The sequence below is a fragment of the Nerophis lumbriciformis genome, linkage group LG33 (assembly GCF_033978685.3).
Source record: "Nerophis lumbriciformis linkage group LG33, RoL_Nlum_v2.1, whole genome shotgun sequence".
In the NCBI taxonomy this organism is placed as follows: Eukaryota; Metazoa; Chordata; class Actinopteri; order Syngnathiformes; family Syngnathidae; genus Nerophis; species Nerophis lumbriciformis.
The window spans coordinates 515,792-542,980 of record NC_084580.2 but is presented as its reverse complement, the minus strand read 5'-3'; the positions used below and the strand labels follow the sequence as shown (position 1 = coordinate 542,980).

The window sequence follows — 27,189 nt, the reverse complement described above, 5'->3', positions numbered from 1 at the left end:
TGCCTCACTGATAATGACAACTTTTTGGATCTCATATTGAGAGTTAAAAACCCCAGATTCCATATAAAAAAAGGGCAAACTTGAAATTAATGCTAGACCTTGTATCTGATCCTTGTAAATGGGATACTGAGGGAGTAACACACACCTATTCATGTCCCAGTTCTTTTGGTCCCTGAAAAAATGGAAGGCATTTTTTTAAACTACACTGTCCACATGATTTGAATGTAAATAAAGCGGAACATGTGCAGTCTAAGCACATCTTTTTTTCATTTCAAATACATTGTGGTGTTGTGTAGACCCTAAAAATTTGAATTGTGACGATGTTCCACAATTTGTAGACCTGAGTGTAGTGTGTATATGTATACAATATGTTTATACAACTTTGTGCCGCCCATTATAGTCCACAGCATGGACTATATGAAAGAAAAAAGGTCACAATTGTAAGCTTTAACTGTTTATTGTGTAGTAAAAAGAGACGGGAAGAGGTTTAAGTCATGCACATAATAAAATTAATAAAAAGGTAATGATTAGAAGGGATATATAAAATATAAATTCAGGAAATAGAATCACAATTCTGTCACACAGCATAGCAACAATCCAATATTATTTTTCAATGCTTTATTTGGTTTTATACACACACGCTATAAAGTATGACATTTTCAATACTGTTTATTCCAACTGGTCCCATTTGTTGGCCTTCCCGCAAGTCATTGGTGATTATGCTGGTCTTTCTCGCAATACGCCAACTTGACTTATTTGAAATTAAGTGAACACTTGAGTTGGTGAAAAAAGGACCGAGAAGGATGTGAACAGTAGCAGCTGTACATCATGAGGAGAGGAGAGGAATGTACCGTAAACAAATAAATACTTCATTGTTTTTCAAACAGAACACATAATAAAACGTTTTTTCTTTAAATCAGGAAGAAAAAAAAATCAGAGAAGTTTAACTTTCATCATTTGAACAAACAAAAGGAGTTAGTAGAGGTTTTGGTAAACAGATTGCATCACGTTAAACACTTGGCTGACATCGGACAAGCAGAGTTCCATGCCGCTATTTGAAGGACGACAGATTTGGCACTTTTATGCTGATGTCGCCAATGTTGATGTTTCTGGGCATTTCTGGGAGGTTCATGTTCTTTACAGCTGATACGGCACGAGCGGGTGCTCCTGCAATACCAGCCTATAGACACACACAGACACACAATATGATTATAAGACAAACAGTATAAATAAAACAATCATCATCAGGACACAGTAAACAGTGGACACCAGACAGACACATCCACTACATGGTGCTCAACAATCCACTGCTGACACAATGCAAATACACTGACGGCTACTGTGACACATTTAGTGCATCGTGTACATTCAGATGCTATCAAATGCAACATGCAATATGTGGTCACAACCAGAGCCAATCATGAATCCACAGTGAGGACATACTGTGTTAGATCATTCAATATTTTAGATGTACTGGTAGCATTCGTTGAGTAGACAGAGGCAGCATTGCTGAGAGTGAACCCATTTGGGGATTGAAAATAAATCAATCAAATAAAAATGCAAAAAGAGAATTGGGAAGATCAGAATAAAAGGATGTGGATACGGTGATGACTGGAAGTTTTAAATGGAAGAAAAACAATATCATACAGACTACATTGGAGGTCATACTGCACCTCTTGATAAAAAAAAAGGTGTTTATTTGCCTGCCTAACTGCATTTTTGTGAATGAGGGAACAAAAATACTGTTAACAGGTCAGTGGGGTGTAACTATAGATGATGTGGGAAGGGGGTGTAAAGCTAGCACTCAACTAGACTGGGAGATCTGCTCTCCGGACAGAGTAGACAACTCACTCTAACACAATGAGTCTCAAGTGGAAGTTTAATGTCTCAATGCAGCAATTACAGTAATTCAGCTCTTAGAATTGTTTTATTAATAGTTCTAAGTGACATTTGAGAATCACTGTTGTTAGAGATCCCACCCAAAATGTGAATCTTTAAAGCAGACAGACCCAAAAAGGACCAGGAGTCGTTGAACAAAGCTGATCATTCATTCCTTGTTAGGAATGCTCAACTCGAGCTGACTTTTTCCATGGTCCACTTGTCATATGTGCACTGCAGCTTAGTGCTAAACAGAGGGAAGACCGCGGAATGCTGACTACATGGCACACAGCCTCGACATTTACATACAGGGATTAAATTATACATGTATAATTAATCCTTAATTAAGCAAAAATATGATGTATTTGATTAATCGATCGGGATCTTCGATAGAATACTCGATTACTAAAATATTTGATACATGCAGCTCTAGTTTTAAAGGGGAACATTATCACAATTTCAGAAGGGTTAAAACCATTAAAAATCAGTTCCCAGTGGCTTATTTTATTTTTCGAAGTTTTTTTCAAAATTTTACCCATCATGCAATATCCCTAAAAAAAGCTTCAAAGTGCCTGATTTTAACCATCGTTATATACACCCGTCCATTTTCCTGTGACGTCACATAGTGATGCCAACACAAACAAACATGGCGCATAGAACAGCAAGCTATAGCGACATTAGCTCGGATTCAGACTCGGATTTCAGCGGCTTAAGCGATTCAACAGATTAGGCATGTATTGAAACGGATGGTTGTAGTGTGGAGGCAGGTAGCGAAAACGAAATTGAAGAAGAAACTGAAGCTATTGAGCCATATCGGCTTGAACCGTATGCAAGCGAAACTGACGAAAACGACACGACAGCCAGCGACACGGGAGAAAGCGAGGACGAATTCGGTGATCGCCTTCTAACCAACGATTGGTATGTGTTTGTTTGGCATTAAAGGAAACTAACAACTATGAACTAGGTTTACAGCATATGAAATACATTTGGCAACAACATGCACTTTGAGAGTGCAGACAGCCCAATTTTCATCAATTAATATATTCTGTAGACATACCCTCATCCGCTCTCTTTTCCTGAAAGCTGATCTGTCCAGTTTTGGAGTTGATGTCAGCAGGCCAGGGAAGCTAGGGTCGATATTCTTCTCTTGATCATCTTCGGTGGCATAAGGGACGGTGTGAGCCAAGACATCCAGGGGGTTTAGCTCGCTCGCCTGCGGGAACAAACTGCCGCCATTGCTTGCCGTGCTACCGAGGTCCTTTGTCCCTGAATTGCTCACACACTCTGGCAGATTCAATGAGGGTCTGGCGTCAGATTTCTTTGACTTTATCATTGGAAATGCATCTGCTTTGAGTGTCGCAGGATATCCACACATTCTTGCCATCTCTGTCGTAGCATAGCTTTCGTCGGTAAAGTGTGCGGAACAAACGTCCAATTTCTTGCCACTTTCGCGTCTTTGGGCCACTGGTGCAACTTGAATGGCGGATTGCTTCCCGATGTGACGTCACGTTGTGACGTCATCACGTCATCGCTCCGAGAGCGAATAATAGAAAGACGTTTAATTCGCCAAAATTCACCCATTTAGAGTTCGGAAATCGGTTAAAAAAATATATGGTCTTTTTTCTGCAACATCAAGGTATATATTGACGCTTACATAGGTCTGGTGATAATGTTCCCCTTTAACCCAAACCCAATGAGGTTTTGTATAGGAAGACAACATCTTGAAAACTACCCGTGGCCCCAATGTTTCCGGCCTTAGTGTGCCCTTGAATTATTGCGTTTGGCCTAATTATCTTTTATTTCCTAAACGCCTGTTTTCATTATTGAAGGCTGACACGCACAGCTAAAATGCTTCTGTGGCATACTTGCCAAACCTCCCGATTTTCCCGGGAGACTCCCGAATTTCAGTGCCCCTCCCGAAAATCTCCCGGGGCAACCATTCTCCCGAATTTCCACCCGGACAACAATATTGGGGGCGTGCCTTAAAGGCACTGCCTTTAGCTTCCTCTCTCACCTGAAAAGTCTCTGTTATCCATAGGTTTATCTATAACCCATAAAGTAGGCAGGCACGGAGCTATTTCTCAGCGTGTGTTTATTCCAGCCGGCATGTTAATACACTGACACACAACATCCGGATTCCCATCATGCATTGCTTCAAAACTATGGCAAGTAGTAATGTCCAAAAACATAACAGAGACGAAGCAGAAGAACGAAGAAGAGACATGGCGATGACGAGTAAGAAGAAGAAGTATGCTTGCAAGTTCTAAAATGATTGGAAAAAATAATTTCAGTTCATCCAGGACAGCTCAAAGGGAAGGTGTATGCTTCCTGCAAATTTTGCAGATCAGACTTCTCCATTGAACACGGTGGCCAAACGGATATACTCATTCATGAACGGATTATTATTATATATATATATAAGAAATACTTGAAAATATATACACCTCCCACCCACCCACCTCAACATCTCCCGAATTTGGAGGTCTAAAGGTTGGCAAGTATGGTCTGTGGTTGATTGTGCCTATTTGTGTGTGCTAATATAAACAGGTTTGCTCACAGCCCTATGTGCTTTGTGGTGTGACCGCACAAACGAAGTTCTTGTCTCTTGTGCATTTTTGATGATTATTATACGGTGCCGTTAAAACGTTGGTTTCTCCACGCAAATCCGCTGAGCTGTTTTCAACCTGCCAACAATACATAAACAATATAAAAAGACGAACCTAACTTAATAATGACAACAGTTTAAAATTTTAAGAATGCAATACAGTTCACTGCGTTCATAGCATGCAAAATAGTAATCAACGTTCATTTTGCCATCATAACATGTTTGAGATGAAAACAAATATATATAAAATGAGTTCAAAATTAATATTCGCTGAGAAAGTTAAAATAAAAAATATATTCTTAGTATTAAAAATAAAACAATAAGAACAGTTTTCATTATATCAAACATAAAAAGTGGATCAGGTACTGCCTTAATACTGCATTTGAAATGTGTAATTTGATATTCAGAACCAATATGGCTGACAGGAACTTGGCACACAAGTGCTACCACTGTGAACAAGGACGTGGCACTCTTACATTCTACAGAGACTATAGTGGGTGCAAGTGCTGTCTTGTCTTGGTTTCTTCTGTCTTGTGAATTGCATGTTTTATTTTGAAAAGTAACTCCTCTCGTGTCAGATCACTTGCCCTTCCTTTTGTGCAGTGTTGGGACTAACGCATTACAAAGTGTCTGATCATGGCGGAGCCAGAAGTCGAGTTTGCTAACATGGAGATATTGTCACTACTTTTCTTTTGTCGAGCACAAAGAAAAGAACATTTTAGTTAAATGTAAATTGTGCTTTGGATCAAAGATCCCATCTACTGCCCAAAACAGCAATTCAAATCTGCTGAAACAAGCTACATAGCAACATGCTTCGACGAAGCTAGTAAAGAGAGACAGAGACTCCAATGACACTTCACCACGTAAGGATTAACTCTGCCTCTGCTCATCTTTCAGAACTGAAGATACACACACTCTGTCAATCATAAAGAGGGATGCTAGTGGGCCAGGCCAATCTTTCCTTATCTCTAAACTAAAACTGGGGAAATGTGTAGAGTGTTCTGGGCTTCAGACATGATTTTGTGTCAGAATTTCTTGAGGAAAAAATGCCTGGTTAGGCTTTGTGTATGTAGTGTGTGCCTTTCTTGCTTTACATCTATGCTGTTATTATGCTGTTTGTTACTTATGTATGTTATGTTGCAGCTATTTAAAATAGTTTTGTCAATTTGTTCTGGCCAGAAACAAATTGGCCTTTGTAACATATCTTTGTCTTTGTGTGTTGTATGGAGACCACATTGCTTAGCAGAGTTCAGTGATACAAATGCATGTCAAGTTGATCAACAGATTGTATTATTCTCCAGTGCAATAACAGTACTGAAATAAAGGCTAAAAGGGCATTCATTGGAGCTTTAAAAAAAAAAGAAGAAAAAAAGAAGTAACTAAATAGTTACTTTTCACAGTAACGCATTACTTTTTGGTGTAAGTAACTAGTTAGTAACGGAGTTACTTTTGAAATGAAGTAACTAGTAACTATAACTAGTTACTGTTTTTCAGTAACTAACCCAACACTGCTTTTGTGTCATCAGTCTGACGTCATCCCTGACCCCTGATTGTTTCCACCTGTTTCCCATTACCCTCATGTGTTTTATAAGCCCACGCCTCCCCTTGTTCTGTGCCAGATTGTCTCGAGTATTCGTGCCTCGCTAGCCTCCATGTCCATGCCTTGCCTCGTCTCACATTTGTATACCTTGATCCTGAATTCCTTCGTTGCTATTTTGGGTTTTCTTTTTCTCCTTCTCAGCAGAGTGATTTTGTGTTATTTAGTTTTACAGTCAAAGTGGTTAGATTTCAGTTTTTCTTATAGTTCTTTCCTCAAATTTTTGAGTGACAATTTTTGTTAACATTAGATTAGAGAAAGTGTAGAATTTTCATAGCCATTGTTTCTGTTGGAGCGTTTTCTGTTTATATACGTTTCATAGAATATACGTCGCCAATTATAGTTCGTCATTGTTTTTGTGTTTTCCTCCTGTCGGAGTAATTTTTGGTTGTCCCTTTTTTTTGGAACCTTTTCCGCCGACTAGTTAAGTTATTGTAGATTTTTGAATTGCCCTGATTCTGGAGGTGAAAGGAAGCTTTCAAAATAAAAGCCTGCTGATATATTCCCTACTCTGCATCTGAGTCCTATCCTTTTGACCAAGCCTGACAAGTGCAAGCTATCCAAGAAGCATGTGGCTGCATGAATTGAACAACCCGAATAACTTTGCCCGACTACTTCTGCGGGGTTACTAATGAAAGGCTAATTGAACACGACAGCTCGGACAGCGTTGTTAGTTTTCAACACCTTTCGGCGGCATTTGATGACTTGGCCGGACTGAGAGAACACATCCTGGTTAACATAATGAATAACATTTATTTTACGAACACTACTTTTGCGTTTACATTTGATAATAGATGGCTTACCTCGCCTCTGGACGTCCCTCATTGGGACGCTTTCTCGATAGGTGCTACAGCATCGAACTTGTGCTATTGTGGTATGCGAGCTCCACTTTGCAATTTTTGCATACTACTGCGTTTTTCTTTGATTTTAGTGTGAAGTGTTCCCACACCTTAGACAACTTTTGTCGCTTCTTAATTGCCTCATTTTGCTATGGCTCTTGTCCTCTGCTTTCTGCGGCGTCTGCCATTGCCAGTTATGTCGGCAAAAACGTTTTCTAAACTCAAGCGTATTTAAAAGAGCGGTGTTGCGCAGTGCAGGGGACGTAAACACGCTGTGCAATACCTGAACAGTCCGTGCGAAACGTGAGCTTTGACTACTGTTTATTAAACAAGGCGAAATTAACAAAAACATTTTTACGAAGCCTCGAGGCAGCAAAATGTCCTCGAAGATATTTTGTAATCGAATTACTCGAGGAATCGTTTCAGCTCTAGTTAAAACCACAAACACGGATACGAATCGTTTGGAGCGATCATCACTCACTGCTTGATTATAAATAAATCCCTATTGATTACAAATACGGTAAACAAAACAATATTTAATGTCAGTGGCCTGATCATAGGTCAACAGCCAACAATCGGGACTTTGTTTGTTTAAGCCAGGGGTCTCAAACTCAATTTACCTGGGGGCCACTGGATGCAGAAACTGGGTGAGGCTGGGCCGCAAGAAAATATTTCTTAAAAAAATCTAACATGCACTTTTTCATGAATTCACCTTCTTTGAATGGCTATCCCGCCCTAGCAACATACTTGCCAACTCTCCCGATTTTTCTGAGAGACTCCCGAATTTCAGTGCCCCTCCCGACAATCTCCCGGGGCAACCATTCTACCGATTTTGTCCCGATTTTCACCCGGACAACCGATGCACGGAGGGGGGGGAGGGTGATGTGTGTGTGTGTGTGTGGGGGGGGGGGGGGGGGGCAAGGTTGGGGGGGGCGGGGTTTGGTGGTAGCGGGGGTGTATATTGCAGCCCGGAAGAGTTAGGGCTGCAAGGTGTTCTGGGTATTTGTTCTGTTGTGTTTATGTTGTGTTACGGTGCGGATGTTCTCCCGAAATGTGTTTGTCATTCTTGTTTGGTGTGGGTTCACAGTGTGGCGCATATTTGTAACAGTGTTAAACTTGTTTATACGGCCATCCTCAGTGTGACCTGTATGGCTGTTGACCAAGTATGTCTTGCGGTCACTTACGTGTGTGTACAGAAGCCAAATACAGCATGTGACTGAGCTGGCACGCTGTTTGTACAGGTTGTAGAGGGCGCTAAAGGCAGTGCCATCACGGCACGCCCTTAATATTGTTGCTTGGGTGAAAATCGGCAGACATTCGAGAGAATGGTTACCCTGAAATTTGGGAGTCTCCCGGAAAAATCGGGAGGGTTGGCAAGTATGACGCTGTCAAGCGGCATTCAAATAAATCTTGCGGGCCGCACTAACATTACATTTTCATATTAAGGTGCGGGCCGCAAAATAACGTCTCGCGGGCCGCAGTTGGCCCGCGGGCCGCGTGTCTAAGAACCCTGGTTTAAGCTAACGCTTCTACTCCAGAACCACTGCCTACAAAATACATGTACCCCTACTGTGTTGCAGTGCTATTAGTTTTCTTACACACACACCACATTGTGACACTGTTATAAAACCCCAAAAATCTAATTGACTTAATATTTCTCACACAAGCTCTTCAAAACACTAACTTTTGGTGTTAATCCAAATCACCACAACATTTGGTACACCGACAAGCCCAGATTGGTTGAAAACAAAAATGGCAGCCATCAAGCGAACCCTCTTTGCAGGGTCACTGGGGTGGGACCTCGTAACTAATTCCCCATAAGTCATTGACCATTTGTATAAATAATTATGAAACTTTGAGTATATTGGTATACTGTTCAACACATAGGGGGCACCACAAATGTCATGTGACAAATGCAAAGGCAAAATAAGTGTTCATGTAATGTTTCTGTGCTGCAGCTGCATCTCTCCGGGTCACTTGTTTGTGTGTGAGTGACACTAAGAAAAGCTCTCGGGAGAAGCCGTTCAACACCACCTGTAAGTTTGCATGTATAAAAACGACATGTAAATAAATGCAGTCTGTGGCCCTGACAATGGAAGCACAAATGGCTTCAGATTCATTGTGGTGGGATATAGAGGCAATATAAACATTTTTTGTTTTAATCTATTTTTTGTAGGAGAACAAACATGACACAAAACTTCCTAATTGTTAGAAATCCCACTATTTATGTTATACATGATTCACTGATGAGAGTATTTGGCAAGCACCATTTTGTCCTACTAATTTCAGTGAGCCTTGAACTCATCGTAGTTTGTTTACATGCACAACTTTCTCCGATGCGGCCACAGAAAGTCATGTTTTATGCCACTCCTTCTTTGTCTCATTTTGTCCACCAAAGTTTTATGCTGTGCGTGAATGCACAAAGGTGAGCTTTGTTGATTTCATTGATTTGCTGGAGTGCTTAACAGGCATATTTGGTCAATCCATGACTGCAAGCTAATTGATGCTAACATGCTATTTAGGCTAGCTGTATGTACATGTTGTATCATTATGCCTCGTTTGTAGGTATATTTGAGCTCATTTAATTTCCTTTACTTATGTATTAATTAATTATATATTTAATTTATATTTGCATCTTTCATGACACATTATCTGTATGTAATATTGGCTGCATTTCTGATAGTTGTTTGTGTGCCATGTTGTTGCAGACCACAGCAAACGTTACCCAGCTTGCAAAGATTGTAATAAATCCATTAGAAGAAGACAGCCTGCCGTTTCCTTAAACTTGGACACACACATCTACACATTTGGCCATTCTGAGCAAGTAATTTCGAGAAGCTATCTCATCCTGTGAGAAGCCTCCATTTTACTAATGATTTCCAATGTTGCAAAAATGTGTAGAATAAAAATTAAAATACAACATTTCTGTCAACGAAGATTTGCATCAGCCTTTGATAGTAGGCTAATATAACACTTACCGTATTTTTCGGACTATAAGTCGCAGTTTTTTTTCATAGTTTGGCCGGGCTCCAGTGCGACTTGTATATGTTTTTTTCCTTTTTTATTATGCATTTTCGGCAGGTGCGACTTATACACCGGTGCGACTTATACTCCGAAAAATACGGTACATCATGTGTTGTCTTCATTATAACATTTATATGAGACTTTTAAAGTCATTTTGATAGTAGGCTAATATAGACACACCATGTGTTGTCTTCATTATAACACTTATATAAAGCTTTTAATTTTTTGCGGCTCCAGACAGATTTAGATTTTTGATTTTTGGTCCAATATGGCTCTTTCAACATTTTGGGTTGCCGACCCCTGGCCTAAGTGTACGTTAGAAAAGGTTTTGCACATACGTAGAAGATACTGTGAATGTGATTTTTAGTTTCAGACATACTTCTACCTAGTCATTTGAATACAGCCTTCTAGGCATGAAGTATTATGAAAATAAGCTCAACAGTATTTGCTTTGCAAAAATAAGGAATATTTCCCCTTTTCCTTCTCATAGGTTTTTCTTTTGCCTTTTTGTGTCACTTTTTTCAAAAGATGGGCATGGCCTCATTAAGGGATGTTGAGTAAAGCGGAAGAATACACACCGGATGTTACATGAAGTAAAACGACTTGTAATCAAATCAGATTCCACCTTCGCTATATGTCACTCGGTTAAAAGAAACCGTTTTATTGTTTGACAGTGGTTTACTCCTTTTTACACTTGTGTGACATAGACAAATATTAAATTGTGAGATGTGTAAGCCTTGTCAGCATCAAAACTCAACTTTGCAACACAAGACTGTTTTGAAGTACAGGGGAACCTCGATTTACGAACCCCTCGTCGTACATACTCTTCGATTTACGAACCACAGACCGAATAAAAAAAAGATGCTTTGTTGTACGAACCCTGTCTCCGTGTACATACGTTTCATCCACCCATTGTGTGCCTGCAGGGTAGCTATTTTGTGCCTGGCAGCACATCTATTGTGGGCGGCCTTATGGCTCTTCCGTGCTCACTGCTCATTCATTTAGTTAGCTAATGTGCTAATTGGTGTGCTTTTTAAGAATTTTTTGGGCATTTTTAAAACATTTTTAGTAGGTATGTCCGATAATGGCTTTTTGCCGATATCCGATCTTCCGATATTGTCCAACTCTTTAATTACCGATACCGATATCAACCGATACCTATATAAACCGATATATACAGTCGTGGAATTAACACATTATTATGCCTAATTTGGACAACCAGGTATGGTGAAGATAAGGTACTTTTTAAAAAAATTAATAAAATAAAATAAGATAAATAAATGAAAAACATTTTCTTGAATAAAAAAGAAAGTAAAACACTATAAAAACAGTTACATAGAAACTAGTAATTAATGAAAATTAGTAAAATTAACTGTTAAAGGTTAGTACTATTAGTGGACCAGCAGCATGCACAATCATGTGTGCTTACGGACTGTATCCCTTGCAGACTGTATTGATATATATTGATATATAATGTAGGAACCAGAATATTAATAATAGAAAGAAACAACCCTTTTGTGTGAATGAGTGTAAATGAGTGTAAATGGGGGAGGGAGGTTTGTTGGGTTGGTGCACTAATTGTAAGTGTATCTTGTGTTTTTTATGTTGATTTAATAAAAAAATAAAAAATATTATCGGCCGATAAATGCCGGCAAGCCGATATTATCGGACATCTATAATTTTTAGTGTTGCTAGCTCAATGAGTCTAAAGAAAACAATGGACAAGCAATGTGTGGTTTGAAAAATTTGGTGTGTATCCACAGGGTTGTCAACAACCCCCACTCCTCCCCTGCAACCTCTTGTAACTGACAATGTAAAGTATTTTCTCTTTTTTTTTATTTCTAATTATTGTAACGATCTGACAGTTAAAATTAAGGAGTTTTGTGATTTTCAGGCATGTGAGTACCCTTTGAGAAAAACTGACAGAAAAAGAGGAACATATCTATCGGCATGAAGTGCTGCCACGCAAGCCCAGAAAGAAAATTTTGAAAATCAACACAAAATTTCCTGCAATTGGGTGCATTTCTCCATTTTATTTTACCTTTAGCTTTATTGTCATCTACCAACCTCTTGGCTGTCACATGTCCCATATAATGTACCAGATAATTTTTAGTTGTTTTTTCAGTAGATAATTTACTAACATTATTTTCATTGAAAATAACATGCATGCAGATAACTCAGAAAATGTTTCCCTTTTGGCAAAACTATCCTTTAGCCACGCCACGTCGGGTAATACCATATACTTAAGGTGTTGTGACATCTGTTTACATCGCTGGCTACTAATAAATGCTCTAGCACAGTGGTTCTTAACCTGGGTTCGATCGAACCCTAGGGGTTCGGTGAGTCGGCCTCAGGGGTTTGGCAGAGTCTCCGCCGCAGAGGTCAAGACACACCCGACTCATCGTGTAAATAAAAACTTCTCCCTATCGGCGTATTATGGATACCCCCAAACAATGTTCCCTCTAATTTTCCATATGCGTGAGCAAACACAAAAACTCTTTGAGCATTCAGTGGAGCACATGTGAGCGACGTCAGACGTGCACATGCACTGTGGCCACACCAGCAGAACCTGTCCCAAACCTGACTAAATAACAAGTTAAATGTTTTATTATTATAATCAAATGACAGCAGTCCTTTCCATGAGATTATTGTCTAATATAAATAAGTGCTTTAGCCCAATTACAATGACAGTAACAAAAAATAATGTTTTTCATGAGCTGTGTACTAGTATTGTATGTCTGGGTGGGGGTCCTGCTTTGGAATTAATTTGTACCCCTTTCAGATATCGCATTTAGTTCCCACTAAAACATTCACATGTTGCACAATGAGATGTAAACATGGGATCATGTGTACATTCCTGTAACTTTCTGTTTGTAAAATATATCTTTATTTGTATTTCTTTAGAATAATATTAATAATTTTATGAATAATATTTATAAATTAAGATTAAATTAAGAAAAAGCATTTTATTTTTCACTAAAGAAGGGTTCGGTGAATGCGCATATGAAACTGGTGGGGTTCGGTACCTCCAACAAGGTTAAGAACCACTGCTCTGGAACTACAACTGGTTCGAAACCAACTGTGTTTGGATTGTAATCATTCAAATATGATTAGCGGCAAAGGAGAAAGCCGTAAACGTTGTGGCTCGTAAATGCAAACACAGGCGACAACAAGTAAGCTAGCTAGATGAAGCTAACCATGCTAACTAGCGAGCTTGTTTCAGCGTTCTGTCCTCTTCCTGTCCTGCAATTCAGTGTGGCGTTTAGGCAAGAGAAACAGCGAGTACCTGCGGCTGAGGCAAGCATTCAACAAATTTTGTTTAGATCCTTTTTTTTTGATATTGTAGTGGGTTTACATAGTTCACCCACGGAACTTTTGTTATTGATATAAAGATCCGGTCGGATGGGTTTTCACGGGAAACGTTTCTGGTGGTGTTGCGCTGAGAAGCCACAGATGTGAAGATACTGCTCGATTGCTGATAAAAATACAAAGTCTGAACATCATCAAAACAAATAGGTCCATCTTTTGACACTTCTTCGACTACCACCCATACACGCTACAATATTTCAATAAAAAAACCACGGAAGTGATATTTTGACGCGAAAATTAATGTTTAAAAACACGGTTTCCCACTTTTTTGCGGACATTTCACATGCCTGGATTTCAAACTGTGAGTGCACCACAAGGCTAGTGACACTGTGTGTGCATAAGCAGAGCAGCCGTGTAAGGAGGACAGTTCCGCTTTTTTGGCTTTGTTATTAAATAGATACTGTCGTTGATCCATCACCCCATTATGTTGTTAGATTTACAGTATTGTATAGCGATTTATATTGTTTTCGAAGTGTACAAACCTTTATCAAAATATGGACTTTTGTCGAGGCTGGAACCCAATATTAATGTTTATATTGTTTATTAAGGAGACATTTGCTTCAATATACAAACTTCTATTTACAAACCCTGTTTAAGAAACAATCTGTAATAATAATGACATTAACAGTAGTTTATTTATTTATTTATTTTTACATATTAATTAGTTGACAAATGCTACCCAGAACATTGCTTGTACAGTTCAACATTTTACAGTTTGACTGGGGAACATATTTTTTACATCCATTGTTAGCAAGAGGGAAAAAAAATTATGTCGTAGACTTAAGTCATTATTTGGGTCTGTCATGAAAGATTCCCGGTGCATGTAAGTGAATTCATCAACTTTTTAAAGGGGTCAGGAAAGGGGGTCGATATAGAGAGACTCGGGACAGGAAGAGGAAAGGAGAGGGGGAGTAGTAAACTTCAGTTAGGGTTATACAATACTTGGTTGTAGATTTTAGCAGTACCTGCGTCTACCTGTCCTGCCTGGTAGACTGAAAGATAAACGTCTGTAAAGAGAGAGAGAAGAATGGAAAGAACTAGACAGGGTCAGGGAAAAAGAGGAATGAGGAATGTTAAAGCAGGTTAAAGTAATTAACAGTTTATCTCCACAGGAAAAAGGTGAGAGGACCTATCATAGACCACACACTTGATGCAATAGAGATCCAACATGCATTTTCTTATTGAGCACTTCTGTGAAGCTATTAGACTTTGTCAGGCTTGATGGAGAACAGCTTCATTACTTATACCTGATACCTTCCTATAAATGGGCAGTGTCATTTTAAATTAGTACGTGAGCGTGGTCTAGGGTAGGTCCATGAGGAGGGAGAGAGAGAAAGAGACAAGAGCAGCTCTGATGAGACTCTGCCTACAGAACAGCAAATTGTGAAAAAAGAAGAACCTGTTGGATTAAAATAAATATGACACAAATCTTATTTATATTCCTACAAGTTGGAGCACCCAGCAAATGTCAGCCAATTAGAAATTGGGACTACTATAGTGCTTCCTGTCAGTATTTCTCATTGCAGGAGTAACAAGGAAATGTTCTACAAGTATGCTTTCATTGCTTTTCCTCGCATCATTAGAGAAGCTCTGGGGGGTAATTAATTCATGAAATTGTCTCTGGCTGGCTGTCTGAGCTCAATTCTTCCATATGTCACATTGCATGGAAAGCGAATCAGCAGATACTTTACTGACAAAACACATTTAAAGGTCCCCTATTATGCAAATGTTAATGATGCTCTAACAGTAATGTGTCCCGAGAGCCTGTTTATGAGCAGCAAACGTGAGACAAATGTTCGTGTATCTCTCTTGTTTGCTGCACTTTTGAGAAAAGAGGCCGCTTTAAATGTTCTGTGTTTTCATGACGTCATGAAGGAAAAAACCTCCTTCCTCATGAAGATGATACTGCCTCTGATGAATGACACTGCCCTGTGTACACGGCCACCACTTCTCCCGAGGACAAAAAAAAAGGTGTCAACAATTAATTGTTATTAATTATCATTACGGTTTTTCTTTAGCGAGTAGGAGCGCAAAGCAGCTCAAATAATTGTATTTTCAATTGTTTTGTCTGTAAACGAGCTAGATCACAACAAAAGTAATTTAATGACACCTTCATACCTGCCAACTTTTGAAATCAGAAAAACCTAGTAGCCAGGGTCCAAGGGCCACAGGCCCCGGTAGGTCCAGGACAAAGTCCTGGTGGGGGGTTCAGGGCTTCGCCCCCTGACGCAAAATGATTATTAGCATTCAGACAGGTTAAAATGTTGCTAAAACCATCACTTTTCTATCAGTCACAGTGACTTTTCAAAACAAAAATATTACAGCAAAAATCATATGGGTTGATTGACATGTTTATTCTGTAAGCTAACTTCAATAGTTTGAAATTATTTTGACAGTTAATGCCAGTTATCCTGTCAACCTTTCACAAGACTTCAATTTGTTAATTGAAAGTATAAACAGTATAAACACTTTTTACAGTAAACAAATGGTAAAACAGTACTAAACAATTCCATTAAAAAAAAAAATTGGTGTCATTATTAACTTTCTGTCCAAGCTTGTATAATCTACTGCCTTGTTCAATTGTAAAAAATATTCTGTGCCTAAAATTCACATTTCTATCACAATTATCATACTGTAAACATGGTAAGCTAACTTCATTAAAATTAATAGTCCTGTCAATAGCATGGAATTACAATTCCAATGTAGTTTTTTTGTAAGCCTTTCAAAAGAATTCAAAATATGAAAAATTAATGAAAATTAATTGAAGCCATCAGACACTTGAAAAGTGGCACATCACATCTCTAATGTAATCATTTGAACTTTTCAACAGAAATAGCACTGCAAAAATATTAAGGACATACTTCTGTATTTTGGTAGTTATGCTGTCAACATTTAACAAGATTTCTTCAACTTGGACTTGAAAGCATAAATAGTATAAACACTTTTAACAGTATAACAGTACTAAACAATTCCAATAGATAACATTGGTGTCATTACCTTTTTGTGGCTAAAATCCAAATTTATTCTATCAGATTGATCATACTGCAAAAATGATATGGTAACTTTATGATAAGTTTACTTGAAGTGGCATAAAACACTGAAAGTGATTGTTCCTATAACCCCTTTGTTTCAAATGTTTGTTCCACTTGTGGCAGTCGGGCACCAGCATACCGTCTTTGACAACTTGAAGTGGCATAAAACACTGAAAGTGATTGTTCCTATAACCCCTTTGTTTTAAATGTTTTATGCCACTTCAAGTTGTCAAAGACGTGCTGTGAAATACAGCCGACAGGATTGCGCACCAAACACGTAGCAAGACCAAAGTGCATGCATGGTGCAGGAGAACAAAGGACTTCTTTCATTTAAGGTTTGTGATAAACCATCAAACTCATTCGTTAAAAGGACTCTATAGTAATATAAAGCGAGTTTTTCTGGACATTATCATGCAAGAAAAGTTTATTTTTGGGACCGCGATCACCGCGTAATGATTTTTAAAGGTTGCATTACAAACATTTAACTGTCCCATGTGATCAGCCAGTGCGATTGGAAGTCCATGCTCAATTATTGCCTCCGTAAATAAAACTTCGGCATTTATCACATCCAAAGAATCTGTTTGGGCGACGAAAAACGTTGAAAGTTTTCCACTTGTATCGCTAGCAACGGCATTAGACTTGTGTTTTTTTGTCCCAACATGGTCTTTTACATCGCTAATTCCTCCGTGTCCAATCGAAAAATCTTGTCTGCACAAGGTGCAATTCGCGTAGTTTTCACCCTTTTTTTTTTTTAATTAATGAAAAACCGTATTTTTTATCACTGCAACCGTAACCCGGAATAGGTTGATGAAAACCGTACGAATTACGGGAAAACCGGAGTAGTTGGCAGGTATGCACCTTTCATAAAAACGCAGGTCTAAACATTCATCTTTATTAAATAAATAAGTCTGAAATCTGAAACTAGACTAAAGCTGTGTCTCCATGGTTGCTGTAGGAGCCATTATGCCTTCCTTGTTTGTTTTATTTGGTTGATTTGGTTTGTCACAAAGCACGGCATGGAATGCTGGTAGCAGGAGGTCACACAGTTTTTACAGCTAAGAAAATTCAGACTGCACGCTCTCAAACTGTTCCATTTTCTACCATACCTTTACCAGAAGTCAAATCCATCTAACTTTCCGCCATAGAAAGCCACTTTGAATGTAATTTTAATCATTCTTTTTTTGTCAAATAAATAGGACCACATCCCAAACACAGTATTTTGTCAGGATATTAATGCTTTTATTCAAGCGCGTTTTGGCTGGATCTACCGAGAGGCAATTAAAGGTGAGATGAGATAGTTGTTACAGTTGCGTTTACCGCTACTTTCCATCGCGAGCGGAGGAGTAATCACATTCATCTTCTTCTTTTTCTACTAATAGCTTTTATCCAATAGAGGATAACTAATCAATAGCTGATAAATTGCATGAATGGTTTTAGCTTGGTTTTTAATCCGGATGCTCTTCCTGACGGAACCCTGGCCGGGAATCGAACCCACGCCTAGGCCTGGGCCAATAACCAATTTGCTGGTTGATATATTGTCCCCCAAATGATTGCCGATACACAATATTAAGCACTGAATTAAGCACTAATGTAATCATAATAAAATGGCACGTTAACCTAGGAGCACATTGCGTTCCACGACCAAGTTCATAACTCAGAATACTCGTATCTTAAAGCAGCCCCGCCCATTGAATGAATTGAAATCAATTTAATCCATGTTTGGCCCTCCCGACACTGCACCTTTTTAATATGTAGCATGCCTTTTAAAAAGGATATACTGTACATAATAATAATTATAATAATAATGGGATAGGCTCCAGCCACCCCCGCGACCCCGAAAGGGACAAGCAGTAGAAAATGGATGGATGGATGGATAATAATGCAAGTAACCCATTCAAACGCAATCAACTTTTAGTTCTCATTAGTATTTGTTAAAATTGTAATGGGAAGGGCAAAAACTAAGAACTATCCTAAATATCTAAAACTACCGTATTTTTCGGAGTATAAGTCGCTCCGGAGTATAAGTCGCACCGGCCGAAAATGCATAATAAAGAAGGAAAAAAACACATAAGTCGCACACATTTTTTATATTTATTAAAAATGCGACTTATAATAATAAGTCGCATTTTTGGGGGACATTTATTTGATAAAACCCAACACCAAGAATAGACATTTGAAAGGCAATTTAAAATAAATAAAGAATAGTGAACAACAGGCTGAATAAGTGTACGTTATATGAGGCATAAATAACCAACTGGTATGTTAACGTAACATATTATGGTAAGAGTCATTCAAATAACTATAACATATAGAACATGCTACACATTCACCAAACAATCTGTCACTCCTAATCGCTAAATCCCATGAAATCTTATACGTCTAGTCTCTTACGTGAATGAGCTAAATAATATTATTTGATATTTTACGGTAATGTGTTAACAATTTCACACATAAGTCGCTCCCGAGTATAAGTCGCACCCCCGGCCAAACTATGAAAAAAACTGCGACTTATAGTCCAAAAAATACGGTAAATGGACTCTCAAGCTACGTTAGCAAAAATTGAACTTCAATAAATATGAAGATACATTTTTTCCCCAGTTGGAAAAACTGTGTTGAGTATTTAAGTTTTGTTTTTGTTCCTATCACTTTCCAACAAATTGGGCATACTTGCTCCTTTGTCTGTGTCGATGGGTTCATTTTGCTCATTCCGTTTGAAGTCTAAATATTCCCACACCGGGAATCATCCATCCATCCATTTTCTACCGCTTGTCCCTCTCAGTGGCTGGAGCCTATCCCAGCTGCATTCGGCAAAAGGCGGGGTAGACCCTGGACAAGTCACCACCTCATCGCAGGGCCAACACAGATAATCATGCAATCATATTTTTCCCTCCTAATTATTGTTACTTGGCTGTGTTTCTTACTAGGAACTAGCGATGCTCTGTCTGGTCCTGTATGTGACCACCAATCCACAACTGTGGATGGATGACAAAGAAGATTCACTCCGTTCATTTAATTCTGCTATAGAAAAAATTTGGTCAGGGGCTTAGAGCAATGCACAGAGTGAACCCTCCTAAACCCTGATTGGGAGCGACAGACAAAGAAAACAAACACACACGGATAACAGGAGAATAAAGTACTATCTGTCTATCTATCAATCTATGGCAATTTAATGATGCCGACAAAGTTATCAAGTTTATTTTCATTTATCGTTCGATTACTTAATTTACACATGCTCTCTGTCATGAAAGGCAGAAGAAGCGTGTACAATAACACCACCAGGGACAGACGTAATTACACTGATCAAATGAAATGTCTTTATTTTGACTTTAGGGATAAGTATGGACTCTTTTCTATTGCTTTCTGCTGTGAATTTTTGTGAAATGCAAATTTAATGTGGAGGAGCAATTGCCCTGTGCCCACATCCATGTGTGCACGTGTTAGTATAAAGTGGACAATAGCGCTTCTTAGAACCACAGACTCAAACACAGCTTATTAGCATTAAAGCTACAGAGACAAATAAGGGCGTATTCCAGGTAGGGTTTAATAAAAGCACAGTCGAATTTCCAGCATCAAGGCTAGATTTTGGCCAACACAGGTTGTTGAACCTTTGAGACTGACTTTAAATTGTTTTAAAAAATACGATAATACGGGACCTTTGAAGAGCAATAACTGCAACATGGACGGCGTGTTTGATTTGGCCATCCATCCATCTGTTATTTCCCCGGGGAAAAGTGGGTCTGTGGAAGAGAACCCACACAGAGACCCCGCCGACCAGGCATGATCAAATCCAGGACTTCATTGCTGTGCGGTGACAGCATTAAACACTCTATCCCTTTTTTATTTTTTGTAATACATACATACATACATGTATATATTTATATATATATATATACATATATATATATGTATGTATGTATGTATGTATGTATGTATGTATGTATGTATATATATATATATATATATATATATATATATATATATATATATATGTATGTATGTATGTATGTATGTATGTATGTATGTATGTGTATATATATATATATATATATATATATATATATATACATACATACATATATATATATAAATATACATATATATACATGTATATATATGTGTATGTATACATATATATATATGTGTATGTAACATACACATATATATATATATGTATATATTTATATATATATATGTATATATGTATATATATATATATATATATATATATATATATATATATATATATATATATATATATATATATATATATACACATGTGTGTGTGGGCTCCTTCAAAATGAAACAGGATGATTTACACAATCAATGATTCAATGATCATCGTTAATTCTCCCTACAAATGTGACAGTGTTGATTTGTGTTTAAAACATTGCGGCAGCAAGAGAAAAGGTTGGTTGAGAGCGAAAGAGAGAGAGAGAGAGAGAGCGCGCAAACAGGATCATGTCGAAGGCTTCACACAAGGTCACTGGAGAGTCACATGCAGGGTGCAGCATACACACATGCCTGCATACTATGTACCATCCTTTTCATAAATGCAAGACTGGCGGGAGCGTACTTACCTCAGACTTCTCCATCTTGTTCTGGGCGTCCACCTGTGTGATGATTTCATTCATGTTGGTCTCCAGCACCATTCCACCCATCACCATCTCCGCCAGAATATTGTGAACCTGGATGAAAGATTTTACATTAGCGCATTTTTACTTAAGATTGTTGCCATGCTGTAAAAAAACATGTGAACAGATAAACACCCCCCTTGATGAGTTGCCTTCTTTTTTCAAAAAAAAGACAAACTACCATATTTCCTCAAATAGCACTAACAGACGCGGTGTCTTAAATTAGCGACAGGTGTGTTGTGAATTAAAACGCCTCGATTTTCCATAGAAAAAGTAGCTACTGCATTTCCTCAAATAATGGCCTCAGCTACAGTGAGGGAAATAATTATTAGACCACTCACCGATTTTGTAAATTCACCCACTGACAAAGAAATTAACAATCTATCACATTTTAATGGTTGGATTATTTTAACAGTGAAAGTCAGAATATCAAAATCTAGAAAATCACATGAAGCAAAAGATTACAATTATTTTGTAATTCGTTGAGTAGAATGAATACTAATTCCATCCATCCATCCATCCATTTTCTACCGCTTATTCCCTTTGGGGTCGCGGGGGGCGCTGGAGCCTATCTCAGCTACAATCGGGCGGAAGGCGGGGTACACCCTGGACAAGTCGCCACCTCATCGCATGGCCAACACAGATAGACAGACAACATTCACACTCACATTCACACACTAGGGCCAATTTTAGTGTTGCCAATCAACCTATACCCAGGTGCATGTTTTTGGAGGTGGGAGGAAGCCGGAGTACCCGGAGGGAACACACGCAGACACGGGGAGAACATGCAAATTCCACACAGAAAGATCCCGAGCCCGGGATTGAACCCAAGACTACTCAGGACCTTCGTATTGTGAGGCAGATGCACTAACCCCTCCTCCACCGTGCTGCCCATATATATATATATATATATATATATATATATATATATATATATATATATATATATATATATATATATATATATATATATACACATACACACACACACTTACCGTATATACTGTATATATATGTATGTGTGTGTGTCTATATGTGTGTGTGTGTATTATACATATATATATATATATATATATATATATATATATATATATATATATATATATATATATATATATACACACACATACATATATGTAGCAGCACGGTGGAACAGGGGTTAGTGCATGTGCCTCACAATACGAAAGTCCTGAGTAGTCCTGAGAGTGTGTGAGCATGTTCTCCCCGGGTACTCCGGCTTCCTCCCCCCTCCAAAGACATGCACCTGGGGATAGGTTGATTGGCAACACTAAATTGGCTCAAGTGTGTGAATGTGAGTGTGAATGTTGTCTGTCTATCTGTGTTGGCCCTGTGATGAGGTGGCGACTTGTCCAGGGTGTATCCCCCCTTCCGCTCGAATGCAGCTGAGATAACTGAATGTTCTTTACGGCAGCAGGGGAAACAGGTGGAACAGGGGTTAGTGCTTGTGCCTCAAAATAAGAAGGTCCTGGGTTCGATCTCCAGGCTTTCTGTGTGGAGTTTGCATGTTCTCCCCGTGATTGCGTGGGTTCCCTCCGGGTACTCCGGCTACCTTCCACCAACAAATCATGCAACTGGGGATAGGTTGATTGGCAACACTAAATTGGCCCTAGTGTGTGAATGTGAGTGTGAATGTTGTCCGTCTATCTGTGTTGGCCCTGCGATTAGGTTGCGACTTGTCCCGAATGTAGCTGGGATAGGCTCCAGCCACCCCCGCGACCCTAAGAGGGACAGTCGGAAGAAAATGGATGGATAAAAGTCATTTACCTTCCAATTACAGCACAATGGTAAATAATTCTACAATAATGATAAATACACTTTTATATCCTTTTAAATGGTTACCTGCATTATTATTTTATATCATGACTACATTACATTATACACACTGTATAGTTTTTATCGGTCATTTCTTCAGTTTAAGAGCATGATGTAGACAAAAGCCCAAAGTCTGCCTGGACAAAGCCAAATATTTTTGAAATTAGACTATTGCATTGTGTTCTATTGTGTGGCGCCTTGAGGCAAGAATATGTTGACAGTCTAAAAGCACCATCTCTTCCTTCACTCGTGCAGCCGTACTCCCAATCATTCTCTGTATTATTCAGGTGTTTATTGGGAAACTTCAGATGGGCCTGGACATGTGGCTTCTTTAGCAGGGGGACACTGTAGGATTTGAATCCAATATGGCATAGCGTGTTATCGATGGTTTTCATGGTGACAATTATCCGAGGAGGTTTGACCACAAACTAAATCAACCCTGCTTATACCAAGCACTGCACTCCATTTAGCCTCAATTGTGACGCCATTCACAATCAACTCCACATAACTACACATGTTGAAGTTGTGTTATGTTAAATCACCAATAAAAACAAGTGGATGCTTTTACCTTGTCTACATGGAAAATCAGATCAAGTTCGCAGACATTCTCAAAGCATTTGTCCAGCGTTTCCACAAATACCTAATAGGGAATAGGACAACATTTGATGAGAACAAGAATGAAAACCATGAAGAGAAAGATAGCAAGATATTGTTTTTCTTACCTGGATTAAGTCTAAAATTCCTAGTTCACTCTCTGAGGAGTCTACACAAAACACAAAGTACAACGTAGCGTAGTGTCTGTAGATCAGCTTGTAGTCTGAACCCCCGATCAACCTGACACACAATACACACGGAGGCATCAGTAACCATAATTTAAAGGAGTGCTATTATGTAAAACCAAGTTTTCTTACCTGCTGGTCCCTGTTTTTGTGTATTGTGTTTTTGTGTTATTTTAAATCAACCCAAGGAAGCATGGCGGAGATATTTATAACAATCTTGCCTTCTTCCAAACTTGCTTAAAACAAGCCAATTGGAATTTAAAACTTAAAGGCCTACTGAAACCCACTACTTCCGACCACACAGTCTGATAGTTTATATATCAATGATGAAATCTTAACATTGCAACACACGCCAATACGGCCGGGTTAGCTTACTAAAGTGCAATTTTAAATTTTGCGCGAAATATCCTGCTGAAAACGTCTCGGTATGATGACGTCTGCGCGTGACATCACGGATTGTAGAGGACATTTTGGGAAAGCATGGTGGCCAGCTATTAAGTCGTCTGTTTTCATCGCAAAATTCCACAGTATTCTGGACATCTGTGTTGGTGAATCTTTTGCAATTTGTTCAATGAACAATGGAGACAGCAAAAAAGAAAGCTGTAGGTGGGAAGCGGTGTATTGCGGCAGGTGTTGTGCTGGATATTTGATCGCTTGCCCATACGTGCGTGCCGCTATGTGCATGTCACATACGTAACTTTGGGGACTTTAGGGAAATATATGTGCTGTATGAACTTTGGGGAGGTGAACGGTACTTTGGGCTGTGGGATTGAGTGTGTTGTGCAGGTGTTTGAGTTGTATTGGCGGGTTATATGGACGGGAGGGGGGAGGTGTTTGTTATGCGGGATTAATTTGTGGCATATTAAATATAAGCCTGGTTGTGTTGTGGCTAATAGAGTATATAAATGTCTTTTGTTTATTTACTGTTTTAGTCATTCCCAGCTGAATATCAGGTCCCACCCGCCTCTCACAGCATCTTCCCTATCTGAATCGCTCCCATTGCCCTCTAGTCCTTCACTCTCACTTTCCTCATTCACGAATCGTTCATCCTCGCTCAAATTAATGGGGAAATCGTCGCTTTTTCGGTCCGAATCGCTCTCGCTGCTGGTGGCTATGATTGTAAACAATGTGCAGATGTGAGGAGCTCCACAACCTGTGACGTCACGCTACTTGTCTGCTACTTCCGGTACAGGCAAGGCTTTTTTATCAGCGACCAAAAGTTGCGAACTTTATCGTCGATGCTCTCTACTAAATCCTTTCAGCAAAAATATGGCAATATCGCGAAATGATCAAGTATGACACATAGAATGGACCTGCTAGCTCCGTTTAAATAAGAAAATCGTATTTCAGTAGGCCTTTAAGTGGCGTATTTTGCGTTAGTTACGTCAGCAGATATCTCCATAAATGCTCGAGGTTTACCCAAAGAGCGTGGCTGCTGCTGATGGAAATTAGCCTTTGGCTACAATTTAGCACATTTACATTTAATATGTTCATTAATGTGTATTGTCCCATGTAACAAAGGTATAAGATTTAAGATATAGAGTTATTATACATCTATAAACAAACTTATTGGTGCGTCCAGTCAGGGGACAGGCGAAAGTTAAGTCGGAGAAAATGCGGCCGTTTTTAAAATTCTTTCATGTTTTGTGCGAGGCCAGGTAGCAAATGTGTCGCGGCCCCAGACCGGTGGTTGGATCACTGATGTAGACCACAAGTAAGTGATTTAAATGCAGGAAAAAACAATCTGAATTATGACCCTTTTAACATACGCTGGTACAAAACACAACAAGTGTGACCCTGCCACTTACATTCCACCTTCTAGAAAATTGCAGACATTCTCATCTCTTTTGGACACCAAGTGGAAGGTTTCCCTAATGATATGTTGCTCTGTGTCTTCACTCTGCAGGAGAAACAAAAAAAGAGTATATTGTTTTACATACTTCATCTTCTCCCAGTGTGGTGTTTTATGAATAGTTGCACATGATTTCATTTGTCTTCTTCACGTCACTTAAAACAAAGCAGACGAGCCACTGTTTGCTTTGTCATATTGACTCAAATGTTGCTGGCCCGAGGCTACACAGGCTAAGATTTGATCTTGCTGTAGAAGATACAACACCGCCTTACTTCATTTGAGGATATCTTTATATGGATGTATTTATATGCTCTGTGCCTTTTAATCTTCAAAATAATATATCACAAGTCACATAGTGAATACAATCCTCATTGGGTGTAGCCTGGGCCTTTTCAGAGGGTGCTAATACACTCAAAGTAGGGCTGCAACGATTAATTGATTAAATCCATTACTGTGATTAGAAAAAAGATCTTTTTTCTTAATAATGCACATATTTTAAAAAGTGCAATTTCAATATTAATGATGTGCATTTATTACAAAAAAGACTGAAAGCAGAACAAATGTTTATTTAAACTATTTTCCTTAAAACATGTAATGAGGCTATAAAGTATGTTTTATTTGATAACTCTCAATAATAGGACAAACTAATTGATACTTAATTATTAAAATAACTGATAGCTGCCGCCTTTCTTCAAAGAGTCCATACATGAGAGCATGCTCAAGTAGTAACAAGTAGTTCTGTCTCTGGTAGGAACTACTATCACTACTTTGTCAGCAGTTACACATTCCGTTTGCATTGTAACACGGAAGTATTACTTCTTCGTCAACCAATTAAAGGAACAGCATTATGTCTAGATCCACCCATTTGTACACAAAGGCTCCTCTAAAATACATGCACTGTTTGAAATGAATGCCTGCTACTCACTGCAGCTGTGTAAACAAATGGTCAAAGTTGAGACTGGTAAGTGTAACTTCCAGGTATACACCTGCCAATACTTGACTGATATTTCTGCAAAAATTGTGCGATTATTATCATACTGTACGACTGGGGACATTTCAAAAACTGAACAATCTGATCATGCTGATGGCAAGTTCACTTCCTGAGTTTAAAATGTTCACATTTGAAGGTAACATTTTCTAATAGGGAGAGCACAAAGAAAAGAAAGAAAAAGTGCAAAAAATGTTTTAAATAACTAGTGAATACATAGTACAACCCCTAGGAAATATGGTATCACTAGACTTGGAGAATGTTCATTCAGTTGTTTGATTTTTTTTCCCCGCCATGGTTCCATCAGGAAGGGCATCCAGTGTTGAAAACCAAGCTATAACCATTCGTGCAACTGATTAACTGTGGCGATCACTGATAGGAAAAAGCTGAAAATAGAAAAAGAATATGATTGCTCCCCTACTCGCAACTGTAGTGACTATCTTATCTCACATTTAGTTGCTTCCAGGTGGATCCAGCAACAATGTGCTTCAAAAAAGCATTAATATCCTCTCATACCACTTTGTTTGGGGTGTGGTCCTATTTATTGCAAAAAAAAAAGAATGATTGACATTATATCCAAAGTGGTTTTCTATAGCAGCAAATTGGATTGGTTTGGCTTCGGGTGGGGGTATGATTGAAAATGCATGCAGTCTGAATTTTCTTAGGGCTAAAAACTGTGTGACCTCCTGCTACCAGAATGTCATGCTCTGTGATTTTTGCTCTAACTGTATATGGAACCCCCCTCAATACCACCACTGAAAT

The 27,189-nt window shown here is 38.7% G+C and overlaps 1 protein-coding gene across 3 annotated transcripts in view; it reads right to left on the bottom strand.

Annotated features, from left to right (window-relative positions):
• Positions 1-603: 603 nt before the first annotated feature.
• LOC133575800 (AP-3 complex subunit sigma-1) overlaps positions 604-27,189 on the bottom strand; it is a 38,142-nt gene continuing 11,556 nt past the window's right edge. Inside the window, exons 2-7 of one of the 3 annotated variants that reach the window (XM_061928650.2) lie at positions 25,396-25,487; positions 23,531-23,642; positions 23,377-23,448; positions 20,922-21,029; positions 14,278-14,349; positions 604-1,180 (exon numbers count right to left, since the gene is read on the bottom strand). In XM_061928650.2, the coding sequence (XP_061784634.1) occupies positions 14,284-14,349; positions 20,922-21,029; positions 23,377-23,448; positions 23,531-23,642; positions 25,396-25,487 (450 nt within the window). In that variant the 3' untranslated portion in view covers positions 604-1,180; positions 14,278-14,283. The remainder of the gene's footprint in view (positions 1,181-14,277; positions 14,350-20,921; positions 21,030-23,376; positions 23,449-23,530; positions 23,643-25,395; positions 25,488-27,189) is intronic. The other 2 variants (XM_061928651.2, XM_061928649.1) reach the window with 2 other exon arrangements.